The sequence below is a fragment of the Alosa pseudoharengus genome, unplaced genomic scaffold (genome assembly GCF_046254945.1).
Source record: "Alosa pseudoharengus isolate Yale_2024_CS ecotype anadromous, Long Island Sound unplaced genomic scaffold, YU_APseudo_1.1 YU_APseudo_1.1_scf_21, whole genome shotgun sequence".
Lineage (NCBI taxonomy): Eukaryota > Metazoa > Chordata > Actinopteri > Clupeiformes > Clupeidae > Alosa > Alosa pseudoharengus.
Window position 1 is genome coordinate 7,178,839 of NW_027468674.1, and position 23,752 is coordinate 7,202,590.

The 23,752-nt window shown below is 41.8% G+C and overlaps 2 protein-coding genes across 2 annotated transcripts in view; both read left to right on the forward strand.

Moving 5' to 3' along the window:
• Positions 1–3,701: 3,701 nt before the first annotated feature.
• The window catches only part of LOC143138699 (uncharacterized), a 33,960-nt gene continuing 13,909 nt past the window's right edge, over positions 3,702–23,752 (forward strand). The window contains exons 1-7 of the mRNA XM_076299118.1: positions 3,702–3,920; positions 4,030–4,211; positions 4,550–5,912; positions 15,272–15,492; positions 16,086–17,051; positions 21,647–21,859; positions 22,328–23,320. Of these exons, the coding sequence (XP_076155233.1) occupies positions 3,895–3,920; positions 4,030–4,211; positions 4,550–5,912; positions 15,272–15,492; positions 16,086–17,051; positions 21,647–21,859; positions 22,328–23,320 (3,964 nt within the window). The 5' untranslated portion in view covers positions 3,702–3,894. The remainder of the gene's footprint in view (positions 3,921–4,029; positions 4,212–4,549; positions 5,913–15,271; positions 15,493–16,085; positions 17,052–21,646; positions 21,860–22,327; positions 23,321–23,752) is intronic.
• On the forward strand, positions 7,362–10,576 carry LOC143137532 (uncharacterized). Its single transcript, XM_076297766.1, has 2 exons — positions 7,362–9,256; positions 9,447–10,576. The coding sequence occupies exons 1-2, from the start codon at positions 9,067–9,069 to the stop codon at positions 10,433–10,435; spliced, it is 1,179 nt and encodes a 392-aa protein (XP_076153881.1). The 5' UTR covers positions 7,362–9,066; the 3' UTR covers positions 10,436–10,576.

The following is a 23,752-nucleotide window of genomic DNA, read 5'->3' on the forward strand; positions in this document are numbered from 1 at the left end:
AAATAACACTTGCCTCTGCATCTGCTACTATACCGCTGCGTCGACGTTTCCTTCGTGATTTGGGAAAAGCCCGTAAAAGTCCTGGCAGGAAGCGATCAAGGTTTTTTAGTATATCAAGTTTTTAATATTTTTTTCCGAAGTGTTTTTCCAAAGGACCCTAGGGTGAAATTACTCCGAACCATCTCTTTAAATGAAGAGGTGAAGCAGCATTTCTTGTCCCAACTTCTTTTGAAACATGTTGCTGTCATGCATATGTGTGTGTGTGTGTGTGTGTGCAGACATGCCGAGTCTCCCGCATATTGATAGATATTTAAGTAGGCTAACATTTATTTTTATTTTATTTATTTATTTATTTATTTTATTTTTTTTTTGGGGGGGGGTCACTTCTCAAAGACTTACCAGAGGTCAGAGAGCTGAAGGAGAGACAGGGTGCCGCAGCCTGAGAGGCAGTACGCGAGAGGGATGGTGTGGTCGCCTGTGACCGAGAGCCGGTCCTTTTCTTGAACACCCTGTGTGTGTGAGAGAGTTGGGGAGAAGGATGTGGTAAATCATACAGACACACACACACACACACACACACACACACACACACACACAAGGCCTACACTGTGATCACACACACACACCTGACAGGGCTCTCTCGGTAAGACATATGGTGAGAGCTGCTGCGCTCGTTCATTTCACCGTCATCACGGTAATAACCGCTCGTCAGTAATCTTATACTTCGCCGTGACATGGCTGCAATGGCAGAGAAACACACACATGGACAGATACATTCAGAGTAGGCAAAATATTCGATGGCCTAGAACAGCAGTGATGACTTTGTTAAATACGAAATACGACACAAACTTAATCTCATTCTTACCTTAGTTGTCCGATACAAAAGCAATGATCATCTTTCAGAATGTTCGTGTTTTTTATATTCTGGTGACATTGTTATGTGTCCTGCGCGATTTTACCTGCTATTATGACGAGACAGAGTTCGACATGATTTCATAAAATTCTATCCATTAGGATTAGTCAAGATGACTACATTTCTTTGTAGCCTAAGCTTTTGTCATGGCTACCTGTTCTAGTGTCCCTACTATAACCACGAACCTTCACGTCTTTCGGGTTAAAACACTGTTTTACAACCACCAATGATAGGCTATATTTAAATTGCAAACGTTACATGACATTTTGTGACATTTGACATTTTATAAGGAATTATAACATTTGGCCTACAACACAGGCCATGTTTCTAAGTGGTGGTGTTTATTTGTAGCTTGCTTGTTTACACTCTCTTTATGTTCTGAAATCGGTTTTTAATTTTGACAAAACATTACACACAGGCTCTTACACAACAACTTCACATCAAACACATTTTTATTTGCAAGCGTCTGATTGAAATTTAAACTTTCATTTTATTTTCTACGTTTTAAATTATTACACTACATCATATATTATCATACATATTATCACTACAATGTTTTACATTAGTCATTCTGTTATATTTCTTTTTTATCTACCTGATCGATCTCTTCTTTGTATTTATCATAAATGCTCTTATTTATATAAACACTGAATTGCCTTTGTGCATGAAATCTGCTGTAAAGTAATTAACCTGTTTTGCCCATATGGTTTTGCCTTTATGTACCTCTTTTAAAGACAAATGTTATAATGACCACTAGATGGAGCCAAATGACATCTTTGTCATTTTCCGGGGCTAATTAGCTGGTTGTCACTTGAACTTTAGCACTAATCAGCTGGGTATTCCAGAGTTTACACCCGGTATGTGCAAGTATTGTCCTGCTGAGGTTTCTTCAAACATTCAGTTATCTGGACTTCTGCTTGATAGACTGCTTGATAGACTGTCTGTTGCTCCACAGAGGTTTGGATGTTTGGATGTTGTGAGTGTGTGTGTGTGTGTGTGTGTGTGTGTGTGTGTGTGTTTTCAAACCGCTAAGGTCATGATAGAATAACAAATCCACATGACTAATAAGGACAGTAAAAGATACTAAATCAAGGACATGAATGTATGTATAAGCATGAGGCGCTTGCAGTGACAGGGCAGGGACTGACCCTGTGTTTCAGTATGCAGCGGTAAGGTGCTCTGTGAGGTGTGTGTCATGGTGGTATAGTGCAAATAAGTTCAACAGTGCAGGGATAAAGTCTAGAGACCAGCATTAAATATGGACAATATAAGAGACCAGCATTCAATATGGACAATATAAGAGAAAAATGTAAGCACAGTAATAATATAACAGTTATGGTATAATTATATGGACAATATGAGAAAAATGTAAACATAGTAATATAAGAAATACAGCAGCGGTGCAAGGATAGGTTTTAAGTGATAGGGTATCAGCCATTGGTCAAGTATGAAGTTAGACCACAGTCCAGACTGGGGGGTGGAGGGAGTGGTTGTGCATGTTGGCTAGTATAGCCACATTCTTCTCCAGCTCTCCTGAGATGAGCTTGATGTCCATCGAAGGCCGGTACTGCATGTGGGCCAGCTCTGCAGCGAGGACATGCCAGCCTGTGAAGCAGGATGACTGGAGCAGCACACCAGCGCAGACCAGACTCTGAGCACTCATAGCTCCCCGCAGGGGAACTCAGGTGAAGGTGGAGACCCTCTCCTCTGGGTAGACTTCAGGCTCCATCAGGACCCAGTGGCTGGAGTCTGGAAATCATACGTGCACACACACACACACACACACATGCACACTACTAACAGAATGGCAAACTTGCGAATTGTGAGGACAATATTCCCTTTGCTGTGATATGCTAAGAAATCATTAATTGACAATAAACTAAAAGATTTTCATAATTTGCCATATTATTAGGCCTATTGAATTTATCTCATAATCTCATGTCATACTATGCACGATACAAAAATGTCCCACGCTGAAATGGATTCTACGCAACACAATAGCCTTCAGTAGCATCAAATAAGAAAAGTTTCGTATAGCATCAGATTGTTCTAGGTTTTGCCTGTTTAATACTACTATCAGACGGGCTCTGGTACTATGGCTATGTCCAGAGAATGTCTAATAAGTGGAGACCCGCCACTCTTGGGAAACTTCCGGTTTCTGAACTGGTTGCAGTTCCTTTTCTGGTTCGACATAAGGGCGCTCACGAATAAGTGCAGAATTAATGGAGGTCTATGGAGCTGTACCCCTCAAATCCACTTTTCTCGGGATATCATTTTTTGCCCAGAAATTTGAATGTTGCATGCGAAAGAGGGGACAGAGAAAATACACACCGCTGAGTATTATATTTTTTGAGTCACTTGTTTGTTCTAAAAAGCCTTTCAAATGTGTCAATGACGTCATTCATTAGCAGAAAGCTAGTGTGTTGTGGGCAACAACGACCCAACCTGTAAGAAATCGAAAGGACGTAAGTACTCGTTCGTTCAACTTTTGACCTATAATCCATAGTGAGCTTGCAGAAACCACAATCAAATCTTCGATTTTTGAACGACAACCAGGTAAAAGAGACAAATTTAGCCGTCTAGCTCCATAGACCCCCATTGTTTTTGCACTTATTCGTGATTGCCCCTAGCGGAACTGCAACAGATTGCAGGTACAATGGAGTTAATAGGGAGTGATCCGGCTCTCCGTAAACGGGCTCTGCTATGTCGTTCCATTAGGCTCTTATTTTGAAAGTGGTATGTGCCTCCGGAAATTACGTTCGAAAGCTTGACCACTGACGCGAAAAAAAATAATGGATATATTTTAGCTTTTAGATCTCTTTTACAGGTTATTGATGTTAATCATTCTTTTTGGGTCGTTTGAGACCGCTTTTTTAGATAGCGCGGTCTTAATGTTATATTTACGTACAGTTACAATAGGCAATTGGTAAAGAACACAGTAGGAACGTTTATTTTGATATCGCATTGTGTCAGTCACAAAGATGGAGGGGAATCAAATATGTTCAAGGTAACGTGAATTGAAATGTTATTGCACTCCTAGTAAAACTAATCTCTTTCGACTACTTTTAGAGCCTAGCGTAATGTAGGTCTGATTTGGATTCCTTCTTTTCCAACAGAACGTCTAAAATGGATCGACTGAACGAAAGAGTGTCCAAGTTGCTGACAGTAGCGGTGAACGAAGTTCTTGAACTTGTGCGGGAGACTGTGTCGGAATACCAGGAGAAAACCTCTCGAACGCAGAGGGAGAACGAGAGACTCAGGAAGAGAATTCGCAACTCACTGCAGCGCGATAGAGACGGTGAGCGCTGCATTGCGTTGGCCTAATAGACTAATGTGAAGTCTCAGCCGGGTATTTTTTTTTTAAGGGAAGGAATTTTGCGATTATGTTAACTCTCTTTAGCTGGCTTCTCTACGTTGTAACTCGCTTCAGGAGCTGAAGTTATTGTACCCTCGACTGAGCTTAGGCTACTTAATGAAGTGTCCTCTTATGCTGGCTATTTTGGACAAAGCATGGACAGGACGGTAGGACTACTAGTCTACCATGCTGATTTCTCAGGCTGTTGTAAAGTGTTGTATTTTGGTAGTATGGTGTAGTTTAATGTGTTTTACACTTAATAACATGCGTATCCTCCACAGAAGGACAGTGTGCACAGCTGAGCCCAGCCCTGGACTGCACCTCTCCTGAGGAGCAGCAGCAGCAGCGAGACTGTGAGCCAGCAGCAGCAGCATCGGACCTCACCAAGGACGAGCTGGAGCTGGAGCTAACCAAAGTCTACGCCAGTGCCAGGGAGAGGAGCGGGGAGGTATACCATGCGGCGGAACAGAATCATTCCCCTCTGCGGGCGCTCACAGAAACGGCTGGGCAGGAACACGCACCACACGCGCTCGTGAAACTCGAACGGAAACACTCGGCACAGTCGCCAGCGGACTGTGACCCCAGTGTGACCCCGACGCCTGCTGGGGATGGGGCGATCTGTAAACCCGGCTCTGCTCTCACCAGCGCCAACCGACCGCTGTGTGTGGCCGGCAAGACGCACATCAGGTCAAACAGCACAGGGTTGACTGCGCACAGCCCCACCTGCAGCATCCAAATCTCAAACATATATTCTTTGCGGCAGAGCAACAGCCGTGTGGGACGGAGCTCAACCCAGTCACCTCTGCCTACTCAGGAGGGCTCCATCAAGACAGAGCCAGCGACTAAAGCCATTACAAACCACAAGGAGGCACAGTGTGGCAGCTTTGGCCTCCCTGACGACCTGCGCTCACTGCATAGCAGCTTATCCACTGATGCCCATTCTTTACACTTGAACAACCTCAAAGCTCCTGTGACTCTAGCCACTTCCCCTGATCACCACCAGGGGGCGATGGAAGACGACTTTGGCTTGATGGCTGACCTGTGTTCCACCCAGTCGCAACCATCCACCTCCCAGTCGCACAGCAGCTTCCACTCTGCCTCCAACAACAATAACAGCAGGTTCCAGGTTGCAGTTCCACAGCAGATGGTTCCGAGTTCTGATGTCTGGATAGAGGGTTCTCCCCAGCCGACTCACAGCGCCCCCTCTGGCGAGAGCTACGTGTGCGTGGTGTGCGGCGAGACGTACGGCAGCCTGGTGGAGCTGCGCGTGCACGAGCGCGGCCATCCGGGCTCCAAGCAGCACGTGTGCACGCTGTGCGGACGCTCGTTCGGCGGCTCGGGCGACCTGAACAAGCACCTGCGCGTGCACACCGGCGAGAAGCCCTACCACTGCGGCTACTGCGGCAAGAGCTTCCGGCGCGCCGACCACCTGCGCACGCACGTGCGCGTCCACACGGGCGAGAAGCCGTACGTGTGCGGCGACTGCGGCCAGAGTTTCAGCGTCAACAGCTCGCTGCAGAAACACAAGCTCAGGCACACCGGGGAAAAGCCGTGCGAATGCCGCGTGTGCGGCAAGATGTTCAGACTCTCTTCTCAGCTGAAGAGGCATGAGCTCACACACCACCGCAGGCATTTCAGTGTTAGGTGATGCATCGCAAGCTGAAGAATGAAAGAATGACAACAAAAGAAAACCATACGAGCCACTATTGTGCGAGATTGGGTCACCTCCTGGCCAGACTCAAAAATCAAAACCTGTGTTAGGGACATCCACTCATTCACTGCATACACTTGTTTTAAGCAAATTTGTCTGTCGGTGTGTTAAAGCTTGCAGTTGGCAAGTCTGACAGATTGAGGGGACTTAGTCAACATTTTGAATGTTTACAACCCTCATGGCCCTTCCCCACTACCACTGAGCACTCTCTCATCGAGTTTGTGCTTGTCAGTGCGCACCAGACTGCACCAGACTGTGATTGACAGTCAGATCTTACACAGCCCTGCTCTGATTGGACCAGAAGAACCGGGAGCTGTGGATTTTTGCAAAAGGCTCTAGGTTGAGGTAGAAGTGCGGGTTTTTTTCTGTTTCTGTTTCGGTGAATATGATCAAAAAAATCTTGCCAACTGCAGCTTTAAGCTAAATTTGTCTTGTCCAAATCAAGTTAACAAAACAATAACTAGATTTTTAAAATAAGATTAATTATACTTGGTTTTTGCAGTGTAGTGCAATATAGTTAATAGCATTAGTGGGTGCCCAGAACACAGGCAGCTTTTTGTGATTTATGAACTTGAGTTAAAGGTTGTATCAGCGATAGCGGGGATACGTCACTTCTGTTGATGCTCAAACAAAACAGAGAGCTAGCTCGCTCGTCCTTCCCCCTCCCTCCCGTGCAATTACAACTCGCATCTTGTCGGTTATTGGTTGAACACTTTATTTTGCCTTTGAGTGGATAGCTAACCCTTGTTGGTAGCAATTGTTTTTGTGTACAGATCTTGGAGCCTAGGCTGCCTACAGAGACACGTTTTTTGACGGCCTGCTTATGGGGCAGCAGCTAGCGGATCGTTAGGAAATATTAGATGAATGTGATAATTTATGTTTGGGCCTTTTTGGGGCCTGCAATCCCTGATACAACCTTTAATTTATAGGAAGACAAATGCCTTCACAGTACTGAGTCAGATATAGTCTGTAATCCTAATCCAAAACACATTTTGTCTAATTCAGCAAATTGCTCCTCGTGGTGTGTGTGTGTGCGTGCGTGCGTGCGGTTCATTCACAGTGGCTTTGTAAAGGAAAAACACACATAGCAAGCCATACACCTCATGAACCCTTATCAACAGCCTTTTGCCATAATTGTGGTCTGTGTTTTTAATGTACATTAGTATGCAAGTGTTTATTGCTGCAGTCCATACAGGGAACAATAGTTTGATACAATTCCCATATGTCCCATACGCATTATTTATTTTCTATTTATTTTGTTACTGAAGCTGTGCAAAATAAATTGGTTGGTATGGTGAAATGCAAACACAGTAAACAACTCTGGTCTTGAGATTTTATAACATTAAGTGTGTATATATATATATAGTATAAGCATATATACTCTTTTGATCCCGTGAGGGAAATTTGGTCTCTGCATTTATCCCAATCCGTGAATTAGTGAAACACACACAGCACACAGCGTACACACAGTGAGGTGAAGCACACACTAATCCCGGCGCAGTGAGCTGCCAGCATCAACAGCGGCGCTCGGGGAGCAGTGAGGGGTTAGGTGCCTTGCTCCAAGGGCACTTCAAGCATGCCTACTGGTCGGGGTTCGAACCGGCAACCCTCCGGTTACAGGTACGAAGTGCTAACCAGTAGGCCACGGCTGCCCCATTAGATACATTAGATATGTAATGAAGGATAACTATGATAAATCCCCTTGTTGGTTCAATCAAATGATACTTTTCGGTTTATGTTCCTTGTTATACAATCTGTCAATCGTCGTCAGCATGGTCTGTAGATAATACCAAAAGCCAAGATCTGAGAAATTTCTGAAAAAAAGGACATTAGACCTCTAATTAGTCCAGGCAATGTAAGGTCTGATCCAAAACTAATTGCAACAGAATTTATTTTCACAATGTTATATTTCAATTGGTGATCTAAACACCATAGTAAAAGTCCAAGAAAATCCAGGGTTAAAAGATCCCAGAGCCTTATAGATAGGGTAAAACTTGAGGGTGGTGTGAGGAGGAGGGGGAGGGGGGTTTGTGTCGGTGAGCAACCTACATGTTACTCATCTTGCACTGGATAATCTTCTTGAATCTCAGTATTCCGATCACAACTGTGGTCAGCACTGGTAAGAGGCTACACATTAAAAATACTATTTTGCAATATGTATTTTCAATATCATCATCCCTAGGAGTAGACACCACTTGTTTTGAGATACCATGTTTGATTCAGGAGATGCAAAATATGCTATTCAGTTATATGGTATGTTTCAGTTACATGGTATATGGTTGCCACTGCGACCATAAGGTTTTTTTTATCATGGTTTTATATCTGAAAATGTTCAGGGATCTTAAATGTACAAGTTCTCCTACAGTCTTAAGTTGTATGCCTTAATGAAAGAATTTGACCTATTTCACATATCCTGTTCTATAAAAGCTCAGTAAAACTGCCAAAGGTAGGCTACAGTGTTTGGCCATTGACCTATGCACAAATAATTCCAATTTTGACAGTGTTCCACCATTTGGATTTTCAAATTTTTTTTCTCAGATCGTGTAGACTAAATGCAAACTTTGAGATAGTACCAGAGCCCGTTTAAAAATTCTCTGAAAATACTTTACATTGAAAGTAATTGTGCTACACTTTTGTTTCATATCGTTACTGCGTCTCGTTGCTAGGCCTTTATTTTGATGTTGGCTTACCACAACGGAGGGACCCGGAAGTAATAACTATTGCTCAGGAATATTTTGTGATGGGTTTTCACTCGTTTCCTCATGACTGAAAAGAACAATTTGGGATATAACTTGAAACTTTTTTTTATTTCGGTTTGTTTATTTTAAAGATTATCTCTTAAATCATTCAACCAACTTTTCCGTAATTGCAGACTACGGTGTTTAGGACCTGTTTGACATCAGATGGCGATGGTATAGTCAATTTCGCTTTGACATGAAGCCCATCGCAACCATAACAATCAGTAACTGTATGTAATTCGTGTCAGAAGTGCAATTCAGGGAATTTCTTCTGTGACAGTGACACTCATTTTCCAGACAACAAATAGACAAGTTGAATGACCTGTCGTGTATCGTGTCCTACTGCTTCATGAAGATGACCAAGATTGAAAGACTGAATGCACGGGTTTCTAAACTGCTGACCGCAGCAGTCCACGAGGTGATGGAGGTAGTAAAGGATACGGTGTCGGAGTACCAAGAAAAAACCGCTCGAACTCAGAGGGAGAACGAGAGACTTCGGAAGAAACTCGAGGAACTACAACAATGGTTTGATCGAGAACGTGAGTTTTTTGCTATTACTGTCCTAATACAAAAAGTTATACATTACCCTCTGGCGTTTAGCCCACTAGATAGTCTAATAATGAATATCATTTATTGGTAGCTGGAATTATGCAGCTGCCCACAATGTGGCAAAACCTGACAATATAATTTTTAGTCTTCTAAGGTTCTCTATGTATTTGTTTTCTCTAGTGTCACGGGTGTCCAGAGCAAATCCTCCATTGCAGGCTAGCCAATCAGAGCAGTCCAAATGCTCATGTAAACAACTACAGTCCTCCAAGGCATCAGGCAAGCCAGAGCTGACGGTGGAGTCCAGAGTGACTTCTGCAGATGAGGTGAAACATCATCTGGAGTTAAAGGTAGAATCCACCTTCAGCGTTGAGCAGGTGTTTACAAACTGCAGTGAAGTGGCTCCTTCATGTGTCACCGTGGTGGATACAGAAAGTGACACCTCTGCTCACTCACAATCTGAGAACTCAAAGGACATCTCAGCACATGCTGAAAGTGTAGTGTTTCCCAATGGACGCTCATCACTGGCTAACTCCACCTCATCCACTCAGCAAGGGATGCCAGCTGACGTCAATATCATCAAAGCGGAGCCCGACCTTCTGGAATATTCCCTCTCCCAGCAACCCGTGCCTTCACACCAGCTGTACGACCACGAGGAACCCACCCCAGATTATGCCCTCAACGCAGCACAGAATGATGTACAGGAGTTAGATCTCCTGCAGCACAGCTCTGATACTTTAGAAGTGCCACACTACATTCATTCTGACACATTCAATGCCTTTGTGGAGTCGTTCCCCCTCAATCAGGCCCAGCAGCAGCAGCAACAACAGCAGCAGCAGCAACAACAGCAGCAACACCTCCACCAGCAGCATCGGCGTTTCACTGGCCGAGAGAAGAGCCACCGCTGCTTGCTCTGCGGCAAGACCTTCAGCCAGCTGAGCAACCTGCGCATCCACCAGCGCTGCCACACGGGTGAGAAGCCGTACACGTGTGGCCACTGCGGCCGGCGCTTCAGCCACGGCGGGAACCTGCAGAAGCACAAGCGCGTGCACACCGGCGAGCGGCCGTTCAGGTGCCTGCAGTGTGGCAGGATGTTCAGCCAGTCGACCCACCTCAAGACGCACCAGAGGACCCACCAGAGGATCCACAGCTACCGCCACCACAGCTTCTGAGGCGTCTGGCTTGATATTAACTTATTTAACATCAGGATTTTAATAGAAGAGGGCCACTTGCGCTTCAGCCTGGTTGGTGCTCACGGAACAGGACGCAGAAGTCAAAAGAGGAGACCCAAGGTCTAACAAGAACCAAGGAGCAGGACCGGAGCACACAACGCTTTAAGTGATTTTTATTAGCCTAGTGCAAACCGACTAACGTTTCGATGCCCATTTGACTCTGAAGAAGACGCATGGGCGTTGAAACGTTAGTCGGTTTGCGCTAGGCTAATAAAAATCACTTCAAGCGTTGTGTGCTCCGGTCCTGCTCCTTGGTTCTTGTTAGACCTTGGATCAGGATTTTAATTTTAGGTGGAAAATGAAAGAGAAAATGTGACGTCACAATCCCACAAGTTCACATGCAAACATTGTATCAATACAGAGTTTTTGAAAATATATTATTTTAGACAAAAAGCCCAAAACGGTTAAAAAGAAAGTCTCTGTATAAAAATACCTGGCTATGTGTGGACATACACTGTTCAGTGTTTCCCACAGAATTAAATTATATTTGTGGTGGTAGGTGGCGGGGGGCAGCAGCAGTTTTGAACAAATTTGTGCGACATCGTTATGATGCTAACCGGATTTAATCACAATTTAGCCAGTCGTCTTCTATGCCAACAATAATCCTTGCATTCCTAATGCTTAATCCTTTCTTAAACATGCATGCAGGTTTGTTGAGGGACAGACTCAAGGAGAGGCTGTGCAAAGGTGCACATAGATGTACAATGACAGGATTCCATCCAATTTAAATAGTACAACATAGAAAATCATTGTGTGGTGGTCAGTGTTGATATTGTGGTGGGCCGCCACAAAGAAGTCAATGTATGGGAAACACTGCTGTTCTTATTAGGTTTATTTAACATGAGAAATGGGTAGAACAGTTACATCAGAGGAGCCAGCAAAAATAAGGGCAATTTTACTATTTATCTTTATTTTCACTATTTATAATTAGGGTTGGGCACTGAAACACGGTTCTAATATGGCACCGGTGCCGACACAAACGGTAGTAACTGCATCGAATAACAACGTGGATTTCAGTGCCTCATTTCGGTGCTTAAATAGCGTTATTTTTTTTAATTTTTTTTATAGGAGGCATCACTGCATGTCATGCGCCATCTCTAACGTCTTGCTCTGATAGCAACACATCCAGATACAGTTAGCTAACATAGCCTATGATAAACACTGGATGTATAGGCTAAACCAGAGGGGTGCACCACATAAGCGAGTGGACAGTGTTTGACAGCTTGCGTGAGCCCAAGTAGCTTACTTTAAAGCGACATGCGAGCTCCTGTCAAAATCTAGCAGTGGTCCTAACTACACACAAGCAAAAGGCTATGAAACAACATCAACAGTAGGCTAGCCTATACATTACACAATATCCTTATAATGCGCTAACTGACATTTATTTGAAATGTTATCAGCAAAGTTGTAAGGTGAAAACTTTATTTCACGGTGTGTTAAAACAACATAATGGCATGATATTAATCTTTCATGTGCATGAGGCCCATATAGCATCACAATGAATATGAAGATCATGTTAAAAGTTAGCTGGCAAAAACATAAATATGTAGGTTACATACCTGATGTCACTGAGCTGTCAAAGAGGCCATCTCCGTACCTCATCGCTAGCAGGTAATTAAACTCAGCTGACTGGTGTTAGCGAATAGCCATAGTTGCTGTTAAAATACTACGCTAGCGCTGGGAATCTAAACACTTCAACACCGACATGTAGCCTAACATGTTCAAAACTACTGCGTGTTATGGGTTAAGACAAGACATTTCTTGAAGCATTTGGGAACACACTGAATTAACTGGAAAATAGATTCCCTGTTAGATTAGCTTGCTTGCAAATGCCGTTGTCCATGACCTGGCAGTTTTATGGCAAGCGGTTTTAACATACATTATGGCAAACCGCCTACACTGGGTAAACTTGAAAGCAGAGCTCACCATTGTGTGTGCATGCATGGCAAGCTGTTTTAACATTTAAATTTATTATTCGTAGGAGCAATGAGATATTGATGGTCAATTGAATATAACAGTTCAATTTCATGTTCAAATTTGTCTTATCATAAAAAAAAGCAATTCATGCTTTAGACCATTTTAATTTAAAACTTTTTTAAAAAAAATATACCGGTTCAGGCACCGTTTCGGCACCAGCACCGTTTTAAAAGTATTGATTTAGCACCGGTATCGGATAAAACCCAAACGATACCCAACCCTATTTATAATCCTTTCCACTGATGCACAGATACGGATGGACCTAAGAAAGCTTGAAAACACAAGACTTAAGCTATGTATTTTGTTTGTTTCCAAGTCATCTTGGGGCATGTCATATCAACTTGTGGTTGGCCGTTGTTGGTCATCATTGGCTGTTGAATGTTATAATGTTTAAATAAAAAAAATATCTTCTCATACTTTTTAAACGTTAAGTTGTTCAGAGTGTTTCCTTAAATTGTGGTATTAATAGTATACAATTTGTCAAAGACTAAAACACCTGATGTGACATGCAGTGGTTGCATTGGATTTCTGGAGAAAAAAACATCTGAAAAAACTAAATGCAGTTGTGTTTCATATTTCCAAAAACCACTAACTGTGCAAACCTAATTGTCCAGGTTATTTACCCAAGTACTGCTAGACCACAAATTTGACGGAATAAGAACTGAATGCTTTAGAGCCATTTTATTATTTCTTTCACACAAGCTGGTTAAATCAAATGATACTTTTTGGTTTATGTTGCTTGTTATACAACCCGAAAAAGTAATCGTCTTCAGCATGGTCTGTAGATAATACCAAAGGCCAAATTCTGAGGAAATTCGGAAAAAAAGAAAAATTTGTCATTTTCAGCATTTGATATGTTGTCTGTCTGAGTTTAAGTGTTTTGCAGATTATTACATTCTGTTTTTATTCACATTCTGTTTTGGGATTGTATTTCAATTGGTGAACTAAACACCATAGTACAAATTGGTGTTTATTTTTACATTTTGGCCCTTTCAATCAATGGAAATGGTTTAGTCTTTACTAGAGCCAGTATGTTTTTGCATGTAAGTGTTCCACAATGTTAAAGCTGTACAAACATAAAGTTATGCATATCCTCGGTTCGCTGAAGAACATGAGATGTTAGCCAATGGAAAGTCCATCTGTGAAATATTCTTCCTCTTCCACCATTCTGAAGTGACTGGCTGGTAACCTTTACAAGAAACAGACTTCATCAAGAACAAATTGGATCATCACATGAGGGGTCATGTTTATGCATTACTGAATGGGCCTATCGGGCCCAGGGTCCCGAGGACTCAGGGGGCCCTGAAGCTTCTACGTTAAGTTGCTACTATGTTCTCTACCCCTGATATCAGTCAAATAACACGAGTTATGTTATTCACCCCTGATATCTGAATGGGGCCCCTTTGTCAAATATGGCCTATGTTATTCATCCCTGATGAATGGGTTCCCTCAGTCAAATAACATAGGTGACGCTATGTGTGATAAGTCATAAAAGGGTCCCTCAATCATATACCATGGGTTGTGTTATTCACCCCTCATATCTGAAAGGGGCCCCTCAGTCAAATAACAGGTTACACTACGTGTGATGTGTAATAATATTGTGTTTGTGAGCAACCTAGGCCTACATGTTACTCATATTACACTGAATCATCTTCCTGAATCTCAATATTCTGATCATAACTTTGGGGAAATGACTAAATCAGCACCGGTCAGAGGCTGCATTCATTGTTTTGCACTTTTATGATGTCATCACATCACCAAAAAATAGGCCTAAAATACAAAGCCATTTTCTTCAACACAATCAAATACAAATTAGAAAATACTATTTGGCATTTGAAATATGTATTTTCAATATCATCACCCCAGGGAGTAGACATCACTTGTTCTGAGATAGGCTACCAGGAGATATGATGCAAAATAAAGGCTTTATCCAGTTGACCATAATGTTCTTTTTAATTATTATTATGGTTTTATATCTGAAAATGTTCAGGGCTCTTAACTGTACAAGTTCTCCCAGTTTTCATGCCTTTATCAAAGAATTGGACCTATTTTTCAAATTTCCTCTGTTTTTCCCCAGCTATGAAAGTTCAGTAAAACTGCCAAAGGTGCAGTTTTTGGCCATTGACCTATGCACAAATAATTCCAATTTTGACAGTGTTCCACCACTTGGAGTTTCATGGACTTTTGGCAGGCTATGTGATATGGGAAGGTTTCATAAGCCTACAACAAAAAAAATATTTGTGGCAATTTTTTGGGGTGGGTGATTTTTTTTCTCACACATATTGCCTACACTAAATGGCAAAGTTTAAGATAGTACCAGAGCCCGTTTATAAATTCTCTGAAAATACAACATTGTGCTTCGTTAATGCGTCTCGTTGTTAGACCTCTATTTTGATGTTGACTTACCGCAGCGTGCAAGACCCGGAAGTAATAACTACTAATTCAAGAGAAGCAAGTGCAAGGCTCAGAAACATTTCGTGATTGATTGATTTTCTCTCGTTTCTTCATGACTGATATTCACATTTTGGCATATAAGTTTAAATCGTTTTTTTTTTCAAGATTATCTCTTAAATCATTCAACTCTTTCCGTAATTGTAGCCTATGGTACCGCATTGGGACCTGTTTGACATCAGATGGCGATGCAGCTAGTCAATTTCGCTTTGACGTCTTGACTGATCACAATCAGTAACTTAATGTAGCCTAATTTGTGTCAAAAGTGCAATTCCGATCATATCTTCTGAAAATCGTGAACAAAAGTGACACTAAGTTTACAGACAACACATAGGAAAGTTGAATGACCTGTCGTGTATCGTTTCCTACTCCTCCTTTCATGAAGATGACCAAGATTGAAAGACTGAATGAACGGGTTTCTAAACTGCTGACCGCAGCAGTCCACGAGGTGCTGGAGGTAGTAAAGGATACGGTGTCGGAGTACCAAGAAAAAACCGCTCGAACTCAGAGGGAGAACGAGAGACTTCGGAAGAAACTCGAGGGACTACAACAATGGTTTGATCGAGAATGTGAGTTTTGTTGCTATTATTGTCATTGTACATAATTCTACATTACCCTGTGACATTTATTAGATAGATATAATTCAGTATGCAGCTGCTCACAGCCTCACAATGTGTAGTGAGGGGTGGAGACAGAGACGCAAGGAGCAGAAGCACATGGCTATGTAAACACAACAGCACATGGTATAAGTAAACAAAGTATACCATAACCAATGATATCTTGGGAATAAAATGAAAACCCAAGACCAAACTCTGTGGACATGATGAGGATAGTACAAGCTAACTTTTGTTTTTTATTATTCAAGTTTGAATATTATAATCACGCATAAAATAATTCCGATTCATTTTCGTAGCATTTACATAAAACGTAGTGCTGGAAAAGAGCTTTAAAACGACATGAAAGCCATCTTCTATCTGTGACTAGAATTGAGGGAGATGCATTAAGTCAGTCATAGCCCCCCCCCCCCAACACATCCAATTTCAGTTTCATGGCTGTCTTATATGTCCGAATCAGCATTCCAAGTTTCGTTCAAATCTGTGCCAATGCGGTCCAAAAGTGTAATGATTTCACACCGAATGACCCATGTATTTGTTTTCTCTAGTGTCACGGGTGTCCAGAGCAAATCCTCCATTGCAGGCTAGCCAATCAGAGCAGTCCAAATGCTCATGTAAACAACTACAGTCCTCCAAGGCATCAGGCAAGCCAGAGCTGACGGTGGAGTCCAGAGCGACTTCTGCAGATGAGGTGAAACATCATCTGGAGTTAAAGGTAGAATCCACCTTAAGCGTTGAGCAGGTGTTTACAAACTGCAGTGAAGTGGCTCCTTCATGTGTCACTGTGGTGGACACAGAAAGTGACAGCTCTGCTCATTCACAATCTGAGAACTCAAAGGACATCTCATCACATGCAGAAAGTGTAGTGTTCTCCAATGGACGCTCATCACTGGCTAACTCCACCTCACCCACTCAGCAAGGGATGCCAGCCGACGTCAATATCATCAAAGCGGAGCCCGACCTTCTGGAATATTCCCTCTCCCAGCAACCCGTGCCTTCACACCAGCTTTACGACCACGAGGAACCCAGCCCAGATTATGCCCTCAACACAGCACAGAATGATGTACAGGAGTTAGATCTCCTGCAGCACAGCACTTCAGAAGTGCCACACTACATTCATTCTGACACATTCAATGCCTTTGTGGAGTCGTTCCCCCTCAATCAGGCCCAGCAGCAGCAGCAACAACAACAGCAGCAGCAACAGCAGCAGCAGCAGCACCTCCACCAGCAGCATCGGCGTTTCTCTGGCCGAGAGGAGAGCCACCGCTGCCTGCTCTGCGGCAAGACCTTCAGTCGGCTGAGTGGCCTTCGCATCCACCAGCGCTGCCACACGGGTGAGAAGCCGTATGCGTGTGGCCACTGCGGCCGGCGCTTCAGCCACGCGGGGGACTTGCACAAGCATAAACGTGTGCACACCGGCGAGCGCCCGTATGGTTGCCAACAGTGTGGCAAAAGGTTCAGACAGTCAACCCACCTCAAGACGCACCAGAGGATCCACAGCTACCGCCACCTCAGCTTCTGAGGCGTCTTGCTTGATGTTAACTAATTTAACATCAGGATTTTAATTTTAGGCGGAAAACGAAAGAGAAAATGTGACGTTACAATCCCTGTTCTACATGCAAACATTGATACAGACTTTTTGAAAAGATATTCTTGTAGACAATGTTGTTATTAGGTTTATTTAACATGAGAAAAGGGTAGGACAATGACATCAGGGAAGCCAGCAAAAATAAGGGCAATTTTACTATTTATCTTTATTTTCACTATTTATAATCCTTTCCACTGATGCACAGATACGGACGGACCTAAGAAAGCTTAAGCTATGTATTTTGTTTGTTTCAAAGTCATCTTGGGGCATGTCATATCAACTTGTGGTTAGCTGTTGTTGGTTATCATTGGCTGTTGAATGTTATAATGTTGAAAGTGTCTAACAACACTTACATAAAAAAAAATATATATATTCTCATACTTTTTAAACATTTAGTTGTTCAGAGTGTTACCTTAAATTGTGGTATTAATAGTATACAATTTGTCTAAAAGACTAAAACACCTGATGTGACATGCAGTGGTTGCATTGGATTTCTGGAGAAAAAACATCTGAATAAACTAAATGCAGTTTTGCTTCATATTTCCAAAAACCACTAAATGTGCAAACCTAATTGTCCAGGTTATTTACCCTTGTACTGCTAGACCACAAATTTGACGGAATAAGAACTGAATGCTTAAGAGCCATTTTATTCTTTCCTTCACACAAGCTTACGTCACAGACCATTTGGAGGTGCAATCAATATCGGAGTTTTGGTTGATTTGATCAGTTAACTTTGAAACCGGCATCTTACTTTGGATAGACAATTGCAATATATCACAGGAGTGATTAACGTCAAAAAATCTAGATTGGAGTAACTCAACATTAGGCACCTCTGATAGTTTAGTATTCTAAAGACATCAAATAACTTGTTATAGTTATCAAAATGATAGCTAAGGAACCAGAAGTGAACACACATTGATAGCTGTAAAAACTGCTTTCTTTAAACAACTTGACAAAATACTTTTATAACCTTTGAACCAGCTCCTTACTATGTGATCTCAATGGCGATGCAGAATTTGTATGCACCTCCAACCAATTAGCGTACCTGGTTACCGCCCAAACATTTTTGAGAAACTAATTGCAACAGAATTTATTTTCACATTTTTATACAACCCCAATCTGTTTGCAAAGATTTCTCCGGATTCTGTGAAATGTTTTAATAATATTATGTCCTGTAGATGATGAACTCCCCAATTACTTCACAATTTCATGTTAAGAAGCATTAAAATTACATTGTTTCATCGTTTGTGCACACAGGTTTACACAGAGTGATGAATACCCCTGCATCTTTACTTCTAAGAGACCCTGCCTCTCTGGGATGCTCTTGTTCATACCCAATTGTGTTGCCAGTTATCCTAATTAGTTGTGAAACATTCCTCCTTTTGTTTTCTTTATCATTACACAATTTTTCCAGCATTTTGTTACCCCCATCCCAACTTTTTTTGAAACATGTTGCTGGTATCAAATTCAAAATATATTTTCCATTAAATAGTCAAATTTGTCATTTTCAACATTTCATTTGTTGTCTGTGTCCTTTTTGCTACTAAAAATGAGTTTAAGTGTTTTGCAGATTATTACATTTTGTTTTTTCTGTTTTGGGGTTGTATTTCAATTGGTGATCTAAACACCATAGTACAAATTGGTGTCTATTTTTACATTTTGGCCCTTTGAATCAGTGGAAATGGTTGTTTAGTCTTTACTAGAGCCAGTATGTTTTTGCATACATGTTCCACAATGTTAAAGCTGTACAAACATAAAGTTGTATATCCTCGGTTCGCTGAAGAACATGAGACGTTAGCCAATGGAAAGTCCATCTTTGATGTCATTGATCTGAACCAAACTCCAATCACCCATCTAGGGAATATTGTAGCACTATATAAGGCAGTGTCTGTGAAATATTCTTCCTCTTTCACCATTCTGAAGTGACTGGCTGGTCATATTCAGAAGTCAGTGGGGTAGAAAGGGTTAATGTTCTCCTATCATGGCAATACAACAACAACAACATTGGTACAACATTGTCAAGTGCGCAGTGACATGAAAGATCATCACCCAGTGATAGCAGGGACCAGTGGTTTGCTACATGTCTGACAGCAAGCGTACATTAAATTATAACATTTAATCACATTTTTAGAGCAGAAAAGTTTGAAAGTCTGGGTTGGGGACAAGGCCTAAGTAGCCAAATATTGGTGTTAAAAACAGTTTTAAAAATATAAATCATAAAGATTTTAGTGTATTACTTTTTTGGTGGTGCAATAAACATTATTTGAAATAACTAAACTATTTATTTTGTAATATAGTATTTCTAACATGAATTTATAACCTGGGGACATAAAAGTTCCCCTAATTGAAGAATGACCAAGATATGATGCAAAATATAGGCTTTATCCAGTTGACCATAATTTTTTTTTTTTTATTATTGTTGTTATCTGAAAATATTCAGGGCTCTTAACTGTAGGCCTACAAGTTCTCCCAGTTTTCATGCCTTTATCAAAGAATTTGACCTATTTTTCACATTTCCCCTGTTGTTCCCCCTATGAAAGTTCAGTAAAACTGCCAAAGGTGCAGTTTTTGGCCATTGACCTATGCACAAAAATAATTCCAATTTTGACAGTGTTCCACCACTTGGATTTTCATGGACTTTTGACAGGCTGTAATATGGGAAGGTTTCATAGGCCTACAACAAAAAAATATTTGTTGCAATTAGTTTTGGGTTGGGTGATTTTTCTCACAGATTGCCTACACTAAATAGCAAACTTTTAAGATAGTACCAGAGCCCGTTTTAAAATTCTCTGAAAATACAACATTGAAAGTAAATGTGCTTTGTTAATAGACCTCTCCAGAATAAGTCCCGCCTCCTAACTTCCGTATCCATCCAACCTTCGGTCGTCAAATGTCTATGGGAAATAACATGGCGTTTTGAAAGATCGTACCTGTCAAACTCTGTAGGTGACAAAGTAGAAAAAGCTGCTGGTACTAAAAAGTACTACTTAAACGGCACCGACAATCAAAAAATCCAGTAACTAGATGGCAGAAGTGTGTAGGCCAATCTGCCCACCAGCTTTTTCTACTTCGCTACCTACAGATGTTTTACCGGTATGATATTTCGAAACGCCATGTTATTTCCCATAGACAATCGACGCCCGGAAGTTGGATGGATACGGAAGTTACGGAGGCGGGACTTATCCTCCTGGGAACCAAGAAAAAAAAGTGTCCAACAATTTCTTTTTTTTGTGATTTCCTTTCTATTTAGGATTAAAAAAACATCTTACAATTATTATTTTTTTTTATTTATTTTTATTTTAAATTTTATAGCATGTCCCCTGTGGTGGACAAAAGGACCGTTTTACTATGAAAAGGTAGCCATGAAAATAGACAAAAATGGACAAATTATGCTTTTAGTGGTATTAAATTAAGGGTAAACTTAACCAAATATAAGGGGAAATGTTATTTATCCTTCTAGACTACTTTATTTGCCTTTTTGGACAGTTGTATTTCTTTTTTCTGGATTGTTCGTTTTCATGTTTTTCTTTCATCTGCGATAATTCATTTTTTAGTCTTACTCTTCCTCACTATCTTCTTGGGGCACAGGTTCATAGTCCTCATCTCTGTTTCACTCACTCATCACCTGAGAGCTCCAAATCTGACCCCCCCCCCCCCCCCCCCCCCTCATTCTTCCTATACAAATGATCTCCTAAATTTCCCCAAAAATCTAAATATCCTGGTGTCCATTATAATGGACATTCATAAAGTCACTATTATTTAAAAATGTAAATAACTTAACTTCTTTCAAAATGAATCATATGATTCCTGACATTTTCATTAACAAGACCATATATTGCCATCATAATGAATGCTTAATAAGAAGACACTATTTGACTTATCTCTCCTCCTTCCATAAAATGTGCCTGTTTTGATGTCAACCATTTTTGAGAACCAGGAAGAGGAGGTTCCCAGCAACCCAGCCAATCACATGATATATCATTAGAAAGCCCAGGGTGTCCTCTTTAAAAGACCACAGGAATTGATAGAATAGCTCAAAGGGGTAAAGGGGTATGCTTCTAGAACTTATGTCCACTACAGAGTGGTTCTCAGGAGGTCTATGCGTCTAGGCCTCTATTTTGATGTTGACTTACCGCAACGTGCAAGACCCGGAAGTAATAACTATTTATTCAAGAGAAGTGAGTGCAAGGCTCAGGAATATTTCGTGATTGATTCTCACTCGTTTCTTCGTGAAATTAACATGTTTGCATGAGTTGAAAGAGTTTTTTTTAAAGATTATCTCTTAAATCATTCAACTCTTCCCGTAATTGTAGCATATGGTACGGCGTTTAGGACCTGTTTGACATCAGATGGCGATGGGCTAGGCTATAACCAATTTCGCTTTGACTGATCACAATCAGTAACTTAATGTAGCCTAATTTGTGTCAGAAGTGCAATTCCGGGAATTTCTTCTTAAAATCGTGAACAACAGTGACACTCATTTTCCAGACAACAAATAGAAAAGTTAAATTACCTGTCGTGTATCGTTTCCTACTCCTCCTTTCATGAAGATGACCAAGATTGAAAGACTGAATGCACGGGTTTCTAAACTGCTGACCGCAGCAGTCCACGAGGTGCTGGAGGTGGTAAAGGATACGGTGTCGGAGTACCAAGAAAAAACCGCTCGAACTCAGAGGGAGAACGAGAGACTTCGGAAGAAACTCGAGGGACTACAACAATGGTTTGATCGAGAATGTGAGTTTTGTTGCTATTATTGTCATTGTACATAATTCTACATTACCCTCTGGCATTTATTAGATAGTCTAATAAATATCATTCAGTGGAGCTAGAATTATGCAGCTGCTCACAATGTGTAGTGAGGGGTGGTGACAGAGACACAAGGAACAGAAACACATGGCTATGTAAACACAACAGCATGGTATACCATAACCAATAATATCTCTGCAATAAAATGAAAACCCAAGACCAAACTCTCTGGACATGATGATAGTAGCCTACAAGCTAGCTTTTGTAAAAAGTTGACCCATTTTAAAATATAGGTTTTTTTTTTATTATTCAAGTTTGAATATTAAAATCATGCAAACATAATTACGATTCATTTTCGTAAACATAGCATTTGCATAAAACGTAGTGCTGGAAAAGAGCTTTAAAACAACATGAAAGCCATTTATCTGTGATGACCCATGTATTTGTTTTCTCCAGTGTCACGGGTGTCCAGAGCACGTCCTCCATTGCAGGCTAGCCAATCAGAGCAGTCCAAATGCTCATGTAAACAACTACCGTCCTCTGAGGCATCAGGCAAGCCAGAGCTGGAGTCCAGACCGACTTCTGCAGATGAAGTGAAGAATCATCTGGACTCAAAGGTAGAATCCACCTTCAGCGTTGAGCAGGTGTTTACAAACTGCAGTGAAGTGGCTCCTTCATGTGTCAATGTGGTGGACACAGAAAGTGACAGCTCTGCTCATTCACAATCTGAGAACTTAAAGGACATCTCAGCACATGCTGAAAGTGTAGTATTCCCCAATGGACGCTCATCAGTGGCTAACTCCACCTCACCCACTCAGCAAGGGATGCCAGCCGACGTCAATATCATCAAAGCAGAGCCCGACCTTCTGGAATATTCCCTCTCCCAGCAACCCGTGCCTCCACACCAGCTTTACGACCACGAGGAACCCAGCCCAGATTATGCCCTCAACGCAGCACAGAACGATGTCCAGGAGTTAGATCTCTTGCAGCACAGCTCTGATACTTCAGAAGTGCCACACTACATTCATTCTGACACATTCAATGCCTTTGTGGAGTCGTTCCCCCTCAATCAGGCCCAGCAGCAGCAGCAACAACAGCAGCAACAACAGCAGCAGCAACGGCAGCAGCAGCAGCAACGGCAGCAGCACCTCCACCAGCAGCATCGGCGTTTCTCTGGGCAAGAGGAGAGCCACCGCTGCCTGCTCTGCGGCAAGACCTTCAGTCGGCTGAGTGGCCTTCGCATCCACCAGCGCTGCCACACGGGTGAGAAGCCGTACACGTGTGGCCACTGCGGCCGGCGCTTCAGCCACGCCGGGAACCTGCAGAACCACAATCGTGTGCACACCGGTGAGCGCCCGTATGGTTGCCAACAGTGTGGCAAAAAGTTCAGACAGTTGACCCACCTCAAGACGCACCAGAGGATCCACAGCTTCCGCCACCTCAGCTTCTGAGGCGTCTTGCTTGATGTTAACTAATTTAACATCAGGATTTTAATTTTAGGCGGAAAACGAAAGAGAAAATGTGACGTTACAATCCCTGTTCTACATGCAAACATTGATACAGACTTTTTGAAAATATATTCTTGTAGACAATGTTGTTATTAGGTTTATTTAACATGAGAAAGGGGTAGGACAATGACATCAGAGAAGCCAGCAAAAATAAGGGCAATTTTACTATTTATCTTTATTTTCACTATTTATAATCCTTTCCACTGATGCACAGATACGGACCTAAGAAAGCTTGAAAACACAAGACTTAAGCTATGTATTTTGTTTGTTTCCAAGTCATCTTGGGGCATGTCATATCAACTTGTGGTTGGCTGTTGTTGGTTATTATTGGCTGTTGAATGTTATAATGTTGAAAATATATGTATTCTCATAC

Coding starts and splice junctions, on each gene's coding strand:
- LOC143137532 (XM_076297766.1), top strand. CDS start 9,067: ATGAAGATGACCAAGATTGAAAGACTGAATGCACGGGTTTCTAAACTG. Junction 9,257..9,446: donor ACAATGGTTTGATCGAGAAC/GTGAGTTTTTTG, acceptor TGTTTTCTCTAG/TGTCACGGGTGTCCAGAGCA.